At 34.8% G+C, this 19,514-nt stretch overlaps 2 protein-coding genes and 2 long non-coding RNA genes across 9 annotated transcripts in view; 1 reads left to right on the forward strand and 3 right to left on the reverse strand.

The window, feature by feature from the left end:
* The window catches only part of LOC112568675, a 104,860-nt gene that overhangs the window by 71,759 nt on the left and 13,587 nt on the right, over positions 1–19,514 (reverse strand). The window contains exons 1-3 of one of the 6 annotated variants that reach the window (XR_003100142.1): positions 2,056–2,243; positions 1,298–1,416; positions 543–696 (exon numbers count right to left, since the gene is read on the reverse strand). The exons of 1 other annotated variant lie outside the window; for it this stretch is intronic. Coding sequence is in view for 4 of the 5 variants with exons in the window: in XM_025246094.1 (XP_025101879.1) it covers positions 16,631–16,995; positions 17,429–17,585; positions 18,148–18,266 (641 nt within the window). In the remaining variant the exon portion in view is untranslated. Of the gene's footprint in view, positions 1–542; positions 697–1,297; positions 1,417–2,055; positions 2,244–16,223; positions 16,996–17,428; positions 17,586–18,147; positions 18,267–19,514 lie in introns of those variants that run through there. 4 more of the 6 variants (XM_025246088.1, XM_025246089.1, XM_025246095.1 and 1 more) reach the window with 4 other exon arrangements.
* Positions 2,439–17,514, forward strand: LOC112568686. Its single transcript, XR_003100146.1, has 3 exons — positions 2,439–2,794; positions 7,245–7,412; positions 17,384–17,514. It is a non-coding gene; the product is annotated as an uncharacterized LOC112568686 (long non-coding RNA).
* LOC112568680 lies at positions 3,808–9,177 on the reverse strand. Its single transcript, XM_025246111.1, has 6 exons — positions 8,045–9,177; positions 7,444–7,562; positions 6,622–6,778; positions 5,978–6,217; positions 4,997–5,122; positions 3,808–4,331 (listed from the first exon to the last, which is right to left on the reverse strand). Exons 1-6 carry the CDS (start codon positions 8,091–8,093, stop codon positions 3,871–3,873), a joined length of 1,152 nt encoding a protein of 383 aa, XP_025101896.1. The 5' UTR covers positions 8,094–9,177; the 3' UTR covers positions 3,808–3,870.
* On the reverse strand, positions 9,529–16,135 carry LOC112568684. Its single transcript, XR_003100144.1, has 6 exons — positions 13,584–16,135; positions 12,455–12,579; positions 11,807–11,972; positions 11,185–11,417; positions 10,896–11,017; positions 9,529–9,791 (listed from the first exon to the last, which is right to left on the reverse strand). It is a non-coding gene; the product is annotated as an uncharacterized LOC112568684 (long non-coding RNA).

The following is a 19,514-nucleotide window of genomic DNA, read 5'->3' on the forward strand; positions in this document are numbered from 1 at the left end:
TATGGCTAAGGTGAGCATGTCCTGAATAGGACGACTACTCTACGTTCGTAACCCAGTTGGTTCTTGCTACCGCAGGGTAACTTTCTCCAAGTTGCCATTAAGCACAACTTACGAGAAATTGTATCCAGGATCACATGGCCAAATTAAACCAGTTTACACAGATTGTAAATAAGTCTTTTAGGCAATTGTTCTTTGCATTCTCCTCTCATTATCGGCTAAGTTCCACTTTCGTAAAGAAGGATAGGTGATGAGAGTGACATACAATTTGTACTTCATCGCAAACCTAATGTTATGGCTTCTCAACACCTTGTCTATCGTAACTATTGACACAATCGTTGCTGTCAGTATTTTGATTCTCTTTGTCATGTTTTGAGAGGGTTGCTTCCATTTCCTCAAAACTGTTGAACTCCTTGATCTAAACTTTGTTAATGTCAATAACTTCTTTGCTAAAGAGATATTTTCTCATAAATTAATTAGACCAGATCAGCATTCAGTATTAAATGATATGATATTTTTGCAGCACTACACCAAGTACAACTCACCAATCTGTAGCTGAAAGGCAAAAGTCCATCCGTTTGGAAGTAAGATGTAGTAGTCGTACTCTCCGGCTGACAACGGTAACAGGAATGTTTCAGAACAGTAGAAATATGACCTATCAGAGACCGAAGTAAGAGCATTGCCAACACGCTGACCTGTCTGTAAAGAGAAAAAAGAAACAGAGGTCACACTTGATGTCTCTTTGTTTATGCAGCCCAATTTAATCTCATATTTTTGTCAGAAAGGATATTTACTCTGGAAAAGGACTTGCTGAGCGGATCAGTCGGATAATATCGATGATAAATATTTCCCAATAAGATCGATTGGTTTGATCTTTCTTAAACAAGAAGTTTCTTTTAAAGAAATTGTCTGGGTCCATCCATGTACGATGATGTATCTTATAAATGCGTTGTGCTTACATGAAGTTTGTCAGTGTGGCTGCCGTGAAACAGCCGAAGTTGATGGCTCAGTGTAAATCAACAATCCCCTCTCCCGGTTTTCAATGTAATGATATTCGTTGTGAGTTTAATGTCTGGTGTTAGGCTTTACATCCTGACAGAGCTAGGTGGTACTACCCTGTAGTACCCTATTTATTATCTGTTTTGCTTGATATCTTTAATCGTTTTGTCTTTTTTTCCAGTTTTAAGATTTTCCCCTGTGTTAATACCTGAATACATCATGCTTGAACTATGTCTTTGTATGTGTGTGTATGTCTGTACGTGTGCCCATGTGATTGAACGTGCGTGCACTTGAGTGTTACCTTTGTATTAACAGCATCCCAGAGACACTTTTTAGGTTTGGCTGTCGACGTGTCCGAACAAGTTGCACTTACAGACCAGTCTGCTGTATTAGTCATATTTAAACAAGTCAGAGAAAACCCTATGAAAAAAAGATGTAAGAATAGCCTGACAATAGTGAAAACTTGTGTTGCTTTAAGGAACCTCAGCATACACACACACACCGCCATTTGTCACGGATTGAATAAATAAACTGCTGATATCTTAATTTACTTGTTTTGTTATTTTCACAAGCTATGTAACACCACTGAAGATTTCTTCTTACAGTAAGAGAATACATTGAAATTTCTTTTTAAACTTAAGCAGTTGCTTGTCCTGTCGGACTTCACTTGTAGCACATAAACAGAAAGACTACCTTGCTGTATTTCATCTATTTCAGTATGTTGCTAGATACCTCTTACAACACGTAACATATTAGATACACAATTCAGTGTTAGAATCATATTCCACAACAAAGCAAAAAAAAAAAAAAAAGAGAAAATGTCCAACATTTAATTGTGCTTACAGGACAGACTCTCAATTCAGGCACAAGTCTGAGATCAGACTAACAGTCAGATGAACATCATCGGTTCTATACAACGGTAACAGTGCTGCTCTTATCAGCCACTGCATAAGGATGGATGGTGGCTTTGTGGATTCAATAATCTGTATTTTCTGTCAAACACAAAACTGTACCAAATAAATATTAATTTTCCAAGAGATTTACAGAAATACATCTTACCCAACGGAGCAAACAAAACAAGAAGAGCAGTGGTTCTCCCAGGAAACATGTTGTTAGTGTAAGTCGCTGAAACACTACAACAGACACACAACAACTGGATTATCCAAGTGAAGATCTACATTGCCAGGTCGTTTTGGAGCTCACACATTTCAAAAGGGAGCTAAAATTTTGAATGCACGGCTGTTAACATCGAGACGCTTGATACGGAAACACGTGACATGGTACACATGCTCAGTCCCTGAGTCACTCAAGTGCTTCTCACTCACAGCTTCCTATTCGACTCTTCGAGGTGAATCTTAAACATTATTTTCGTGCTGTCTCCAACTATGATATAGAAGAGTAGTGTACTTGTAATAAGCGCTTGAAAAATTTCAGTAAACAATTTTGACTTTTGTTCTTGCACTTAATTTAAGCACGGTATAAAAACTCTTTATAATTTGTGTTGAATGCTTAACGAGATTTGATTCTTTAGTTTTACAAAACGGAATAATAGGAAATATGAATTGTATAAACTTTGCTCAAAGTTTTGTAACTGTAAAAACCGCAAAACCTGATTTAAATCTCATTTAATGTTTCTTTCTCTTTTTTTATGTTATGGCGCACAGACAGCTCACCAACTCCAATCCGGATGCACTACGAGCTGCTTACAGCCACATGGGAAATTCTCACTTAAATCCTCAGGAAATCGGCCAACACTGAGATGTTGATTGTTTGTACACACTACTCGTCGACACATAATGTATGTAGCTTCACCATTAACTGTTAAATGCTTTGATGTGTAGTCCCATATACATTGTGCTTAGCATGTCTGCGTCTGTGATTTTAAATAAATGCATTATTTCAGTGTGCTTCTTGACTTTCTTTAAATCAAATAGTGTAACCTAGAAGCAGTTTGATCAACCTTTCCTATGTATCAAGTTTTTCTTATGTATATCTGTCATAGACGCCATCACTTGCACGTAACCCATGTGGCAAGCACACAAGCTTGATGGTTTTTCGGATTCTACTTAAAAGAGAAATACTCCTTTTGTTCAGAAGAATTACAAGCTAACACTAGGGGATATAAAAATTAACTCTGATATATACAGACGAATCAGAGATTAGTTTACATATTAGCTTTTGGTTTATTTGTATATATATATGAAGAAAAATCAGTGTATATCCAAGCATATGTGTATAAGTGTGTTTGAGTGTGTGTGTGTGTATGTTTAAACTAGTGATAAGTAATTTGTTTTCCTCCAAGTAAACTTTTGATATTTGTTACATCAATTGCGGGCCATTTAAAATTATTTTATTCAGTCAAGCTGTCGTCACATCCAGCGAAAACCGGAAACTAATTTCAAGTGCGGTCATCGACAACAGACAGCTCAATACTCTAAAGCCATATTGTTGCCATGTAATGTATTTCAGTAATGTCTTAGTCGTACAGTCGTAAAGTTGCTCGAATGTTTAGGAAATATTTTTCCTTCAGAATTTTTGTTTTGATCCTTTTCTTTAGCGGCACAACATTTCTCTTCAAATCACATTTTTATTTTTGAAGAGGACCCCTTTGCCAACAAAATACAAGTGAATTTAGATTATCTCTGTCTTATGTTAATTTCCGAGTATAATAGTAAAGAGCATTTTTAATATCCACATGCTTCATAATATTAAAGAATTACTGGTGTTAATTATTTTAATTGATCACTGCGAAAAACTAATCGGCAAATGTTTGGAAGCTCAAGCTTAAAAAAATAAATAACAATTGTAAAGAATGGCTCAAACAAGTATTTTTATATTGATGTTGATATGTAAATTTGATATAGTTGTTCATGTTTAAGTGTGACTGTCAGGGTCAGAGTCTTCGTCGATGACAGCATACGTCTCTTCCTCGCATGCGAAATCATTCCCGTTAAGTGATCTAGAATTGTCTCCCTTATAGTGATGCTCTCCTAACAAAGCGTCCAGCTCTGGTTTCACTTGTTGCTTCTCTTTGTTCTCATCGACAGCAATACACAGGTCAACCTGTGGTGTTTCTATCCCCTCCTTTGTCTCCATGTTTGAATACAGGATAATGTTTTCAGTTTGTCTCTTTTCATTTGTCTCTGCGTTTGCACAAAGGGAAAACTCTGTTGTTCCTCCTTCGTGTCTTTCTGAGTCTGAAACTTCTGCATAATCCTCCTCCACCATCTCGAATTCGTCTCTACCGTTAACCTGTGAACCGCCGTAGTAACTGTTTACAATGAGTTCGTCAATATTGTCCTCAGAATATGATGGAATGCTGTGCGATATAATTCCTGCAAGCAGATATATGCATATAATCTTTAATTACACAGAGACAAATTGGAATCCAATTACAAGTACATCTAGAAAATAGAAACCTATCAATATTAACAGATAAATGAGATTGATTGGCATAGATCATATTATCATTTTGCATTGGCATTAGATACTAGGAAAACTATTAAGATCACGAAACGTATAAAATAAAACAAAAATAATGTATGTGGTTCTATCAGTAAATGTATACACATATAAATATAGGAAGGTGGATGCACAATAAAAAATAATAATTTAATCATTTTTCAAATGCTCCTAGATATTAGCTACCTTTTACTTTTTTCTTTCTGTTAAAACTTCTAAATCAACAAACCAAGAATGTTTATTTATATTTTATAATGCGATGCTTAAAAACTACATTAGCGAAAGTTTTGCGATTTATAAAGTTGTTCTGAAAAGTAGTGCTGTGAAAGGGCGTTCACGAGATGCTGGTCGTGCATAATGATATTGATGGATAGAAGACAGGTGCAATTGCAATATTCTTATGTGCGTTTTATAATATTATCATTAATATTATTACAATTATTATGATGTAACCAAGTGATGTAACCCTGCAGTTTAAAGTCATTAGTCCAAAAGACCACATGATAGTTGTTTTATCAGACTTGAGAAAAATACTTACTTTTCCTACGAATGACAAAAATCACGATGATTGCGGTAACTAAAATAATGATCATCACAGCAACCGCAACAGCTCCCAAGATCTTGAACGACAGTGATGATGTAATATTTTCCTTGTTCTCAATAGCTTAAAAAAAAACAACGATAGCTTTTGTAACAATTCATTTCTAAGGCCATTATTTACTTCTAAGGTCTTTTAAATGTATGCTTCTTATAGGATACAATTTATAAATGTAAGTTTTGAGAAAGAAACATTTCTGTGAAATTTTATCTTTCTCTAAATGATAGTTTATCTTTTTAGTGTTTACTTTTTTATCTGTTTTAAATAGGTTATGAGGTCTGGTATCTTCACCCACGTTTTTCTGAACTAATCCGTGCGAGAAAACGCAATGATGGTGATTAAGATGATCGGTTTTAGTAATCTAAGGACAAGTCGATGCTAATGGTGATGATAAAAAGAGAGAACACGACAGTAGAGATAGTGTTGTTAATAATGATGACAATAGTAGTGGTGTTGATGATAACAATTTTGTTGTTAGTATCTATGAGTATGGATTTTGTGAATGCTGACTATGTTACTGTTGACCACAATTAAGATATACTAGTTATCAAAAAAAGACAGAAAAGAATTCTTATTTAATTATGAAACCAGTTGGACCTACAGAACATTTTCAGGTTAAATAAACCTATCCCATTTACGAATTCAATATTAGTCATTATTTGATATTACTGATGCTGCAATACATTGAAACTGTCATAGGAGGCATGCAGATGTGTAAAGATGTAGGATGATACATTTTGCTAACCCTTTTTCATGGTTATTCCATTAGGTTTAATCTTGCTTAGAGGGGATTTCCCTAGCACTAAAGGTCGCGAAGGAAAAGAAATGTCACCATTGGAATTCTGAAGGAAAATGTAACTTGCTCTTCTGGCAAGAAAACGAAAACGGCTTGTAGGATGTGGTAGGAGACAGGTAACTCACTTCTGACTAGGATATTGTAGGAAACAGTTTTTGTTTGGTTGCCCCAGATGATCTCACACGTGGATGTGTTGTGTTCACGTGTAACCCCATACAGGTGTAGAGTGGGAGAAGGTGTATGTCCTGTCCACCTTATGACTGGCGGGGGGCTACCTTCATGTTGTGTAGAACATGTGCAGGTCACGTTGTCCCCTTCACGAACCTTAAGTGGACAATTTTTCAAGATTGGTTCCCCTGGATCGTCTACACCAGAGAATATCAGAAACATGCATATTTGTGCATATTGAAAAATGAAATTTTGTTTAGAAAAAGAAAATTAAATAAAAAGATCAATTGAAAAATCGCTAAATTCAGGAGATGTCAGAAAAGAATGTTGTGACCCTTAACAATATGTTCACTGCAATAACAACCATTTTATAATTTACCGTACTCTTGTCATAAATCTATTACACACGAGTTAAATGTGTGTGATTACGTTATATGACTCAACAATTTACTACCAAGCAGAGATAAACATAAACATCAATGAAGGAGAAGGAGAAATAATTCACTGTGCTCGTTACTACAAATACCTGTCGAAGTTCAGCTCATTATTCAGTGTCGAGAAAGGAATCTAATATTGGTGTGCTACTTTTGATGTCACTCACCAATTCGAAAGTTGAAGGCGGGTTGCCAGTCGTTTACAGCTCGTAAGATGTGGTAGCTGTACTCTCCAGCTTTCAATGGCAGCCCAAATGTTCCAGAACAGAAGAAAAACTGCCGAGACGAAGGTGATGTTACGGGAGACTCTATACGAAGATTTACCTGTAGCAAAAAATAAAATTTAAAACAGAAATAACATTTGACCAAAGCAAATCTAATTCTTGAATTTTTTTTAAAATAGCTTTTTTATTTTAAATTTATTTTCACAATCTCTTATAACCACACATTGCTGTTATGATCACGTTTGCATTCTCACAAGGTCTGTAGTAGTTTCTCGTCAGGATAATTTAGCTTTCTCGCTATTTACATGCTTTATCCATTGCTTGACTCAGTATCATTTTAGGACTAATTTTTAACATAACATTTTAGTGTAGAGAGGTTTTTTAAATAATAGTTAATTAACAGGTTCATGTTGGGGTACGTTTGTCTATATGAATGGTATTTGTGAGAAATGAGTGCGATGAATAGCTTCAAGCTAAAACAAACCTCAAATCAGAATAACAAGAACTTTTATTTCATTCTTTATCATTTATTACTTTATGTGTGTTTGTATGTGAGTGTGGTATAGGTGGCTGGTTGGCCGATCGGTTGGACATTTGGCTGGTGGCTGGTTGCATGAATACTTACACAAGTGATTCTACCTGGAGATGATCTCGCCTATCCAGTAGAGAGATGATGGAGTGGAAAGAAAGTGGAGTATAAAGAGAAATTATCCGACAGCCGACTCTGTGAACAGGTCTTACATGTGTGTGTGTGTCTTGTCTTACCGTCTTGTAAATCACATCCCACTGACACTTGTCAGGTGATCGTACAAACTTGTTCACACAGTTCGCGGACACAGACCATTCTGTTGTATTAGTCGTGTGTGTGCATTCCTTTGACATACCTTTCAAAAGTAATTTAATATCTGAGAATATGACATTTAAATATTCATTTATTTAATTATTAACACGTATTACGTCATGTACAGGCTCTGGCTAAAAACTCCTACGATTAGAATGCATTATATACTTAAAGCATTTATTTAATAAGAACACATTCACCTGGCTTTGTTGTGCTTCACCCAATGTTCAACCTCCTTTAGTGATTCATTGTTCTTACTTTTCTCTAAAATTGTACATGCCAAGTATGAAAATGTGTTATTTTACAAGAACGAAATATTTTTTGGAATAATTAGTATGGAGCAGTTTATCTTTCAATAGTTTTTTTTTTTCAGTTGATAGAACGCTTATAGTTATAGTACACTTATTTGTACCAAACTTTTACAAATTTATTTGTAAAAGTATTTCACAACCTGTTTCAAAACAATATTGTATATACAAATTAAATAAAAAAATTCTTGAGAGATTAGTAAAACTTCCAACTCACCCATTGAAGCGAAAAAAATTAAAACAAGTAGTGTTCTCACAGGAAGCATTCTGTTAGCAAACGTCGCTAAGATGCAACCACATAAAACGAAGTATTTCTATTATGCTCGTCGCCAGCCTTCATGGAAATATGCCCATTTAAGAGGAAAATAAGAAATATTTGAATTGGCGTCCGTTACGAGCCAGATGTTTGTCACAGCAACACAAGCACGTCACACGCCTCAGGTCCTCAAGCTGTTTGTACCGAGAGTTTCCTGTGTGACTGGTGTAGAGATAACAGTTGTGTCGGCGGACTTTTTCGTCTGGCGGATTACTTCGTCTACGTTAGGTCATGTGACCACGTGACTCAGTTTCCGCGTGTCACGCCGACATCCTCTGCTTTCCAAAAAAATGAAGGCGGTGTCACTGGAACATGCAAGTATGTGCGTCAATGAACTTCAAAATATACTGAGATATACTGAGCTGATTTCTCGAACTGTAAGTCTCTTTGTGTCCGCTTCCGCGCCTTTTGCGTAGGAACACAGGAACTCAGGGATGGTGAAGGTGGTGGGTAGTAGTTTCTTTTTTATTCTTTTCTATTCATTTTGTCGTTGCTTTAGTGGAGGTCCTGTTTCTGTAAACTATTAGCTTAAAATAATTTTTTTAGATGACCAGGACGCTTGTATTAAACTGCATATTGTGTGTTTCCACGGATCTCGAGATGCTTTCAAATTATTTCGTTCAGATTCAACATTTTGAAACGGAATAACAGGAAAAGATTAACTGTAAAGGACTCCTACGAAGTTTTCATGATTATTGAAACTTGACTGCAATCTCATTTTCAATCTCCTTTGGATTTTACGGCTTTTTTAATCTCAAGACAAACAGACTGTTTACCGCCTTCAAGTCGGATGCTTGCGAGTTGCGCACACGAATATCGGTGAAATCTTCCGGAACCCGTGTTTTTAAGCAAGCATATTCTGAATATTAATAAATACGCAGAACCTATCGTCACTGGCTAATTTGTTGTTTCATAAGTTCTAATTTTGAAATGTTTCGAAGATTTCTATCGAGTCATTTTGTATGTGTCTAAATTTTCCCAAAATGCATGAAGTAATTTTTCTTTTCTATTAGTTTCCGGTTTTAGAGATATGAATCACAAGGTCCTGGGTCCCTCACTTACTGTGTTTTATGTTTTATGGTGGTGTTAATGATGATGATGATGATGATGCTGCTGATGCTGCTGCTGCTGATGCTGCTGCTGCTGCTGCTGCTGATGATGATGATGATGATGATGATTGATGATTGATGATGATTGATGATTGATGATGATGATGATGATTATTATTATTATTATTATTATTATTAACGTAAGAGAAAAAAACGCCAGAGAGAAGCGAAACAAGTAAAGTCAGTAGGAGATATTAAGAAAGAAGACATTTACTTGCCTATTTCCAGAGACTTGATAGGCAGCCACTTTTGAAGAAAATAAACACAAAAACAACAGTGGTTTTTTTATGCTTTATTCTACTGAAAATTGTATAATTTGCTTCCTAGGAGTGTCCTCTATTTGGCGCATAAATTTAGTTTTGATAAATTACACAACTTTAACTTTTCAAGTCAGCATCTTATTTTGAACTCATAGTATTCAAAGCAGTAAATAGGATAAAAATAAGTAAAAACTCTCTAATTGAAGTCACCATAACAACTGTTTTCAATGAGTTCAACCCAATCAAGCCTGAGGTTTGATGAAGTGCTTGTCCGTACATCTGCAAATAGAGAGATACGATAGAAAGATGTTGTTCACATATATAAAACCTGAAAAGGAACAAAACCAGGAATTGTTTTTGTCGTCAGAGTGTCTTCGTGATGTTTTATTCTGTGTACTTATTAATAAATATAAAAATACAGCGAAATCATAGTCCCACATGGACAGTTAAAAGCTTGAATATGTCAAACGAGTAATCTTTTCCACTCCCCACATGATGTTTCAACATTTCGAGCTAACGAAGAAAATGATTAAAAAATTTCAGAAATGAACGGAAATACGAAATACTGATTAACTATCTTATGAATAAACGAATAATTAATCATTAATCGATGAGGTAATGTTAGGAATAAGGGTTATAGCCCTTGTCTGTCTCGAGAGACATGGATTGTCCCCCTTTACTAATCGCTAGTAGGAACGCACGTGAATGAATAAGATTTATGAAAGAGTCCATGAGTAAGCGAAATGTTCACTATTTATTTACAACTGTTTAAAATAACAAGGAAACGAAGAAATCAGATAAGTAAATAGGGATAAATAAGTTATACTAACTGATCTTAAGATAGGTGGATGAATAATATTTCATTAACACTTACACATGACACAAATGTTCGACACTCGTTACACATACAAGGCTACGAGGATATATAAAAGTAATTCAAATGTGTTTTAACAAATTTTTCCAGTTAGCTGTGGAGCTGTTTTTCTACCTCTATTTCCATTAAAATAGTTTTGAAAGGTAAAACAAGTGTAATGTTTTGTCTGTATTATCAGCAGGAAAACAGAGCCCTTTACAAATAATACTATAATACAACAATATTTTTAAAACGACGACTAAAGTAGAAAAACGCTGGAAAGTGGTTTTGGAAAAAAGAAGTGGATCTTTTGTAAAAAAGTGGGTTAGTAGCAGAGATGCTCTGAGAGCATGCTCTTCCCTGAGTATCATTAGGCCCTATATGAATAACAAGTTATTATTATTATGCGGTAAGCTGACGGTTACAATATAAATAAATATATGTATTTAAATGATCAGTAGAATTAAAACTATTTGTACATGTCTGCTCAACAACAGGAGTCCTACAATTATAAATATCTGAGCACGTACTTTTCCTCCGAATGATGACAGTCACAACGACTGTGGTGACAATGATGACACTATATAAGCCACTACCACGCCAATGACCAGGACCACATATGTGGTGGAAGTATTCGAGCCATGGTTGTCGGCTGTCACAGACGAAAGGATAATATTTTTGTTTAGAAATGATTGTAAACTACGTGAATATTTCAGCGCAAAAATGTATCACTAAGTGATAGCTAATCGATGTTTTCTCTAGTGTACCAGAAAAATGAAGATGTTAACCTCTCTTATGATTGCACGACATATTACTCACTCATAATTTGTAAGCTGTAAGAGACCGTTCTGTTTTCTTTGCCCCAGATCATCTCGCACATGTATGTCCTGTTGATTCTGACGTCATATAACTGTAAAATGGATGAGTCGGTGTGTCCTGGCCATAAAAGGACTGGGGCTCGCCGTCACGCTCTGATGAACACTCGCAACTCACGTTCTCTCCTTCTGTCACGTCCTCTGAACAGTTTTGCAGGATCGGCTGCCCTGGGTCTTCTGCAGCAGAAAATATCATGTGTCTGCTATCTACTTTAACAAAGGATATAATAAGCAAAGCTATATCTTTTAAATGTTTTTCTAAGGTTTAAATTAAAATTAAAAGACGACAATTTAGTGCTAAAGTACTTTATCAATGATACTTTTTTTTTGTCTTGTCTCATGGATTTTCTTATGTAAATCATAGAGAACAAATTCAAAATATGTTACTAAACCTCTTAATGATCAGTTTCTGTTTAAAGCTTTAGACACAAGACACAAGAAGTCGCTTATCTCTGTTTTTTTTTTTTTCCTAACCTGAAACACATTTTTTTCTTTGATGTTAGACATGAAAAAAAAAAAAAACGTTTAGTCGTAAGGGCTGTACTGTGTTTAACAATGAAACTAACCAATTATCACTGTAAAGGCGGGAAGCCAGTGGTTATGGCTCCACCTGAACTGGACTTCATATAAGTACGATCCATTAGTAGGAGGTAGTTCCATTTCTGCCATACAGAAATAATATCGTTTTTCCTCTGTTTTGTGAATAAGTCTGCCGTCTGTAATCTCCCGGGGCTGTGGGAAGAAAACGAATAAACAGAGCACAAGTTGAATTTTGCTTCATCCAACAGACGTTGACTAATTTCTTTAGATGTACCGTTGCTTTACATCAACGATAGTATAGTACTTTCTTAGTACTCAAAGTACTTTATAAATTAGTTTTATTTTAAGAAAGCGAAATTTCAGTTTGAGACGTCATGCCACTTTAACTTGATATTGTGACTGAATCTATCAATTTATTGCTTTCTATTTATTCCATGGGACATACATTCTCCAGCATGGTGGTCACATTCATCAGGGCTAGACTTTTGAAGCATACTTTCTCTCTCTTTCTTTATTTCATGAGTACATATATATACACACACAAGAGAGGTAGAAGCTTCGAAAAAAGTGGTAGCGAAAACAAAGAAATACAAAGTCACTTTAGTTCTTTTTAATTCCTGGTGAGGAATTTTTTTCTCATTGCCACTGAGCTTCAAACAACAATTCAAACGTACGTTGTATGATGATGCCTTCATTTGGCACCCACCACTTTTATGTTCACTAACCACTGTACAGACACCGGTCAGGACCCATGTTGTTGAATTAGTCGCATACGAGCAGTTCGGAGACCATCCTTTACCTTTAAACAAACCAATTGCCGTGATATAGAAGTAAGAAATGTTTATACAAGCCTCATCTCTCATTGTTCATACTGTAGCATTTAATAAGACGTGAGAATGTTTTATTTCTGTTGATATTAACTGACCAGATATGAAATTATCTCTTTTAATTTGAAGGACACACTTTTAAACTTCACGTACTAATTTCTATTATATATGGTTATCATAGTTTCTTGTGAAACGTTACTGTCTATTCTCCACTTTCAAAATGATTCTGAAAAATATATACTTTCATAAATATTATATTATAAATTAAACAAAGGAAAATGAAAGTAAAAGTCAAGACAAGGTTTATTCATTTTAAGGGGGATCCTCCTATGCTATGACTGTTATTTCTGTGTTACTTGCTACTTGTGGAATCCTTGACTAAAACTGAAAAAAAATAGTGTTTGTAAGTACGTTATGCAATCACTGCTTTCTGCTTTAAATGTTAAAATGGTATCCTACCAAACTGTTTCTATCTTACATTATTTTCTGTTAGAATCATATATCATATATTTTCTTAATTTTTTCCTAACAAACTTAATTTTGAAATTTTAAGATAAGTATAAGCAATAAGGCTAAATTAATCAATGTTATACAATCAAACATTTCAATTTTTAGATGATATCAATAAAGATTTTAGACCGTATCATCAGGCAAATTGAATATATAAAGTATTAAACTCAGAAACCTGTTTTAAAAACATAAAAATGAGAAAGCAAGGAGTTAAAATATTGATCTATATCTGTTTATTTTGTCAGATAAACGCATGTCCAGCATTTTCCAATTATTTATTACCTAACTAGTACCCGGATTAGTTTCATATTTTATCAAATGCATTTTTATTTCATACCTTCTAAAGCTTTTTTTCATTAAAAATTTTAGTAGAATAAACGTTCATACCAGTCTTAAGGCGCTTAAGTTTACATAATTTTTGCCATTAATTTTATAACAAATTGTAATAATTAACTATATTACTTACAGAACGGAGTCATGAAAGTCCATGTAATAAAAAGGCGCAGCATTATATTTCTTGAATTCATTTTGTTAGTGTGAGTTACTTGGCAGCAATTGAACACAAAAGCTGAAAGCGGGAAAATAAAAGAACACTTTCACGATGCCTTAAACAACTGAATTGTGTCTTTGTGAAGCACAAACCAGGCTTTGAGTCTACCCAGGGGTTCGTGAATTTATCTTCCTGGTCAAAATGACTTATTGAACAGCGTTCCCTCTGTTATCTCTCGCTGATATTGCGGAAATATCACATTACACGTATTTGTCAACACAAAGGAAAAAACACTTGAATCTCTGTCGAATGACTAGCCTGCAGTCATCCGCCGCGTATCTCCCATCACTTCTCTTGCTTGACCAGTGTTAATTAATTAGAATTAATGATTGTTGCTTTTTCAGAAATGTCTGCTCATGTTTGTGCAAGAGTGTATAATTGTGTCCCATGCCTAACATTAAAAATATGTTAGTGTATCCTAGTATTATTCTGCCTTTTGTACATTCGATGAGTCAGACGGGGGAGCGGGAAAATATAAAATAAAAGATTTAGTGATATATTTCATTGTATAAGGAGTGTAGTATTTTCTTAAAAGTATTCTCTGGATTTTTGTTCATTGCTGATTCATGAAATGTGTGAGAATTTCTGTCAAACATTTACCACAATATTTTCATTAATCACAACAATCATTTTATGATCAACTGCAGAACTATTTTGATTGATACATGCATGTTTCATTTGCACTTGTAATATCTAACTTTTCATTCATGTTAGCTGTGAAAACGCTATATTTTTTATATTTTAGAAAGAGAAAAAGATATAACTTTTAAAAGTTGAACAATTTAGATGAGGTTTCAGAACAGTGGGATATCAATGTTTCGATCAGTGTTTTTTTCCGGTTGTTCTTAAATCCTGGCCATATCTACTAGTCCGCAGACTGTTTCCGAATCACTATTGAAATTGTATTGTAGAACCCACAGCTTAAAGAACAACTCGAATGGCTGAAGTTTACAAGTTAGGTTTATATTGCCTGTATCTACCGATATCTCCATATTGTTCTGTATGGACTACGGGACAGAATAGACACACCTGATTTTTAATCACTTGCATTATTGGTCCAGCAAGGTATTACAAGATTTTCCTGGAAAAGAACCTTTAAAACTTTTATTAAAAGGTGTATTTATCTTTACAATCACAAATACCATTAGCTTCTTGATAAGCAAAGTTATACTATTTATAGTGTAGGAGTAGATAATTTTTTATGGACAAACTTTTATATTTCCATCAAGAAGGGTATTCATAACAATCAAGTCTTTTCTTACCTCTCGATTCACTACGTCAAGAGAACATTTGAGAGGACTATTGTGATATTTATTGTCTCCTTATCAACAAATTTCGCCTTCTTTGCATATTTATGCATTAAAAATTAGCATCAGTTAATTGATTAAAATTATTAGTTCAAGAAAAATACAGGAACACAAAAGTAGAGACTAAAACTCAGAAAGCCCTGTGTCTTTAACTGAGCTAGACAGGTGTTGCAGTGACAAAAGTAACCGATTCCTTGATTACGATTGTAATATTGCATACCCCGAATACTTGTCTCCTCCTAACGGTTAGAACAGTGACTGGAAAACCTGCTTCTTTTCAATGTTTCCTGTAGCAGCTAATGTCAAATATAATGAAACATTTCGTAATCAGGTACCTGAATCTGTATAGCTGAGATACGCAGATACCTGCATACTCCTGGTCTCGCACTTTCTAAATTGTTATATCATCATAGTCTTTACCCTAGTGTTAAATTTGTTGAATAAAACATTTCACAAACATAAAAAATCATATTAAATTTTCATAACCACCATAAATTTTACATGAAACAGTTATTGTGATGTTATCACATTTTTACGTTTGTACACAGAAATATATAGACATGTAAAAAAAATGATGATGATAATCTCGAAATATGTCAAATGATAATTCTTATGAAATAAAAATTACGCATTTACATATATAAGAAATGATAAAAATTAATTATGACAATCATTATCCAATCGTAATGTAGTTATTATTGTATCAACCCATTTTCACACTCAAATACTTATGCCTGAACCACATCAGACTCACACTTTAGATGTTTCTTTCATTCTTCATGCAAGCACATACTCCAGATATGCAGATAAAAAGATAAAACTCATAATCATCTTACCTGTGTTTCTTGGTCGCAGGAAAAAAGTATGAAACGCAAATTTGATAGATCGGTTGCCCCGTGTAGTTATTATAGCATGTGTAAAAAATTTTCCGAAAGGTCATCCACACGAGTTTTATTCCGATGAAAAAATGATCCTTAACTCCGAAGACTCGAATCAAGACTTTCTAAGTAAAGATAATGGTGGTCTCTTACATTATGTGTGCCGGGGAGTGAGGTGTTAAGACCCTACCTTTGTCAATTCTTTCTTGTTTTTAGATTTTCCCTCCTTTCCTTGTCTGTCTTTCTGTCATGCGGTAAGGTCTGTCTGTCTGTCTGTCTGTCTGTCTGTCTGTCTGTCTGTCTGTCTGTCTGTCTGTCTGTCTGTCTGTCTGTCTGTCTGTCTGTCTGTCTGTCTGTCTGTCTGTCTGTCTGTCTGTCTGTCTGTCTGTCTGTCTGTCTGTGTCTGCGTGTGTGCAAACACAATATCTTTGAGTTTCACCTTATTCAGTACTTTTCACAAACACATGAAAAACAGTGGCTTAGGAAGGTGCTAGACAGTTTTTGATGGGGGGGAAAGGGGAAAATTTGCTTCTACTTGCCACTGACTATTCCACAACCAGAAGCATCATCATTGTCATTGTGATAACACGATAACATCAACAACGTTATCTTGAGTAAACATCATAGTTAATTTATAATTTGTTTTTAAAATTAAGTAAATGAGACACTTCAGAAGTTGTCTAAAAATTATATTTTTACATTTAGTGCTTATTGTTTTTACGTGCTTAATATGCTCGGACATGATGGTAACTAGCACTATTAACTACTTAAAAGCTCATTAAGCTAAGGACTTATAGTGATGGGTTAGTAAAGTCTGAAGAAGTCGCCAAAACAACTCACAATCAAGAGAGGTAACTTTTCCAGAGGAGATAAGCGGCTTAAGGGTTGTCCTGACATGGAGGTCAAAAATCATTATGAGACTGTAGGAGACAGTTTTCGTTTGCTTGCCCCAGACCATCTCACATGTGTATGTACTGCTTTCTCTGACGTCACGTAGACGTAAAGTGGGTGAGGTTGTCTTTCCACGCCATGAGATAGCTGGGGGAGGGCTTCCTTCACGCTCGGTTGAACACACGCATTCAACGTCATTCCCTTTATAAACTTCATGCTTACAATTTTTCACGGTTGGCTTCCCTGGGTCTTCTGCAGCAGAGAGTGTTTAATTAAAGGCTGTGCATAAGTGCGAAGAAATACATAATAATGAATGTTTACTTTTCAAAAAAAAGTATATTGAGAATACTGTTTTAAAACAACATTTTATTAACTACTAAAATCATTCTTTTACACGACAATCATCGGCAAAGCGAGAATCAACAAACCTAGTGCAATTCAAGATAGTGCTAGTACTAGCAATAATATATATATATATATATGTATGATATAAAAAGAGATACTATAAATGTACATGTTGAAATAGTGTATCACACTCGTGCAAAATTGCAATCGTTTTTCTTTAACAAGTAATTAAACATGTTCATTATTACTTTATTCGTACACTTAAATTCTTTGATTATTATTTTTTTTTTTTTAGATAACGCCTCACCAGTTTCCTGGATGTAACCCTGGTGGAACTCACCAATTTTTAAAGGAAAGGCATTTGTCCAGTTGTTAACAGCAAGTTCGATGCGATAGATGTAATCTCCGACTAACGACGGAAGCCGAAATATTATAGAACAGTTAAAAAACTTATCAGGAGATGGCAGCGTTCTAGGCGCTTCTACACGACTAACTGTCTGTGAAAAGAAGAAAAGTTTAACAAGTGTAACATTTAGCAACTGTCTTTACCTTTGATTTAAAATTAATTACTTTGTTATATTCTATTTAGACAGTAGAAAACTAAGATAAGATTCTCTCCAGGATTTCCATTTTTATCTCTTTCCTTCATCTCTGGGTGGATTACGACATGATGACATGTAGTTTCAATGCTCGTAGTAGTTGGTGATTGTTTGTCTCTCTTTCTTTCTTTTTCTCTCTCTCTTTCTTTCAAACTCTCCTTATATATATATATCGATGAACGCTTCAGTCCTTTATATTGTTTTGCTTTACACTTATTCAATTCGCACTGTCACTTAAAGAGTCTAATTTCTGCCTACAGTAAATGTATCTTCATCTGTATCAGAATTTTAAAGGTTTTGTGTTCGAAGCAGTGTCGTGTCACCTACGTCTTAAAAAATATCCGACACAATGCCAGTATCAATTTTTAAAAAAATATTCTATAAGTGAAATAATAAATAAGTGTATGTGTGTATATGTGTGTGTGTGTGTGTGTGTTTCCTACGTCTTTACGTGTGTTACCTTTGTATTAACCACATCCCACTGACACTTGTTAGGTGATTGTACGGACATGTCCCAGCAGAACACGGACAGAGACCATTCTCTCGTGTTAGTCGTTTTCGAGCACGTCAGACAAAGACCTTTAATAAAAAAAGAAATTATTTTTTAATTAAGGCCAAGACAATGTGAATTTATAAAATTAATTAAGCAAAATACAGTCAGAATTGAAGATCATTTGTGATTTTACGAATTAATTTACTTAGTACAAACATTATCGAGCCCAGCTTGGGAATCTAAGTATCAACCTAATAAATTTACTTTCATCAAAAAGCCAATGATTTTTGAAATACGGAAATATAAAAGCACGGAAATGTTATGTTTTACAAGAATGCATCCCCTTTCCCTCCCGTACACACATCCTACACATATATTCATCTCCAACACAAAATAAACTTCCAGTACATTGGTTCTTTATGTCAAGGAGTAGTTTATTGCAAGTAACTATACTAAATTAACACATGTCAGTCTAAAAAAGGAAAATCTAAACACATTTGAAGGTTTCTACTTCCCAACCCTCTCACTACTGGTACTGACATACGTGAGCTGTCCTGAGCTTTAGTGGACATAAGGATGCCAGGGACATCGGGTGGCTGTGGGAGGTCAAGAGTTTGGGCAGAGATGGTGTATAAGCAATAGCTACTTCTCGGTAATTTATATGTTTAGACACTCATTAACCTCTCGGCTATCCATTTCCAAGCCTATAAGTACAGACTATGGTATGTTCTAAACAATCATCAAAATGCAATCATGATTTAGAAAAAAACAACTTACCCAATGGTGCAATCAAAATAACAAAAAGTGTCGTTCTCCCAAAATACATTTTCTAAGCATGAATCGCTAAAACATTATCGTGTTTGGATTTACCAAATACAGAATGATTTTGCCAGGTCTCTTGTGGAACTGCTCGCATTATATGAAAGCAACAATGTCTTTTAAAGACACCTCTGGTATGACCAAGACTTCCTGGTAAGGATTCTTAACAGCACGTGACACGGTGGTGAGTCATGGAAGTCATTCGTGCACACACTTTCCTGTCCTGCTCTTCGACTTGACATTTTTTATTCTAATCTCATGACCTATCATCTCTCGTTATTTCTAACTAGTTTTGGTAAAAGTTGCCATTTTAAGAAAAATCCCTAAATTTGCTCATATATTTTAACTAATTTTATTCTTTATTTCATCAACAGAAGTATAATATGCAACATATTATCTCTGAGAGTGAGGAAATGTGTGTGTATTTCTGTTTCTGCTTCAGTTTTTTTTGTGCCTGTGTGTTACATTGACATCAACTATATCAAAGAGACACTTATCTTGCAGACTTATTCCAG

The sequence above is a fragment of the Pomacea canaliculata genome, linkage group LG7 (assembly GCF_003073045.1).
Source record: "Pomacea canaliculata isolate SZHN2017 linkage group LG7, ASM307304v1, whole genome shotgun sequence".
Taxonomy (NCBI): Eukaryota; Metazoa; Mollusca; class Gastropoda; order Architaenioglossa; family Ampullariidae; genus Pomacea; species Pomacea canaliculata.

Bases quoted from the DNA above. Each gene is read 5' to 3' on its own strand.
- LOC112568680 (XM_025246111.1), bottom strand. From the start codon at position 8,093: ATGCTTCCTGTGAGAACACTACTTGTTTTAATTTTTTTCGCTTCAATG. The intron at 6,779-7,443 runs GTAAGACAAGAC...TTTTTGCTACAG, and splicing joins GGGATGTGATTTACAAGACG to GTAAATCTTCGTATAGAGTC. The intron at 5,123-5,977 runs GTGAGTTACCTG...TTTTTTTTTAAG, and splicing joins CTACAATATCCTAGTCAGAA to CTATTGAGAACAAGGAAAAT.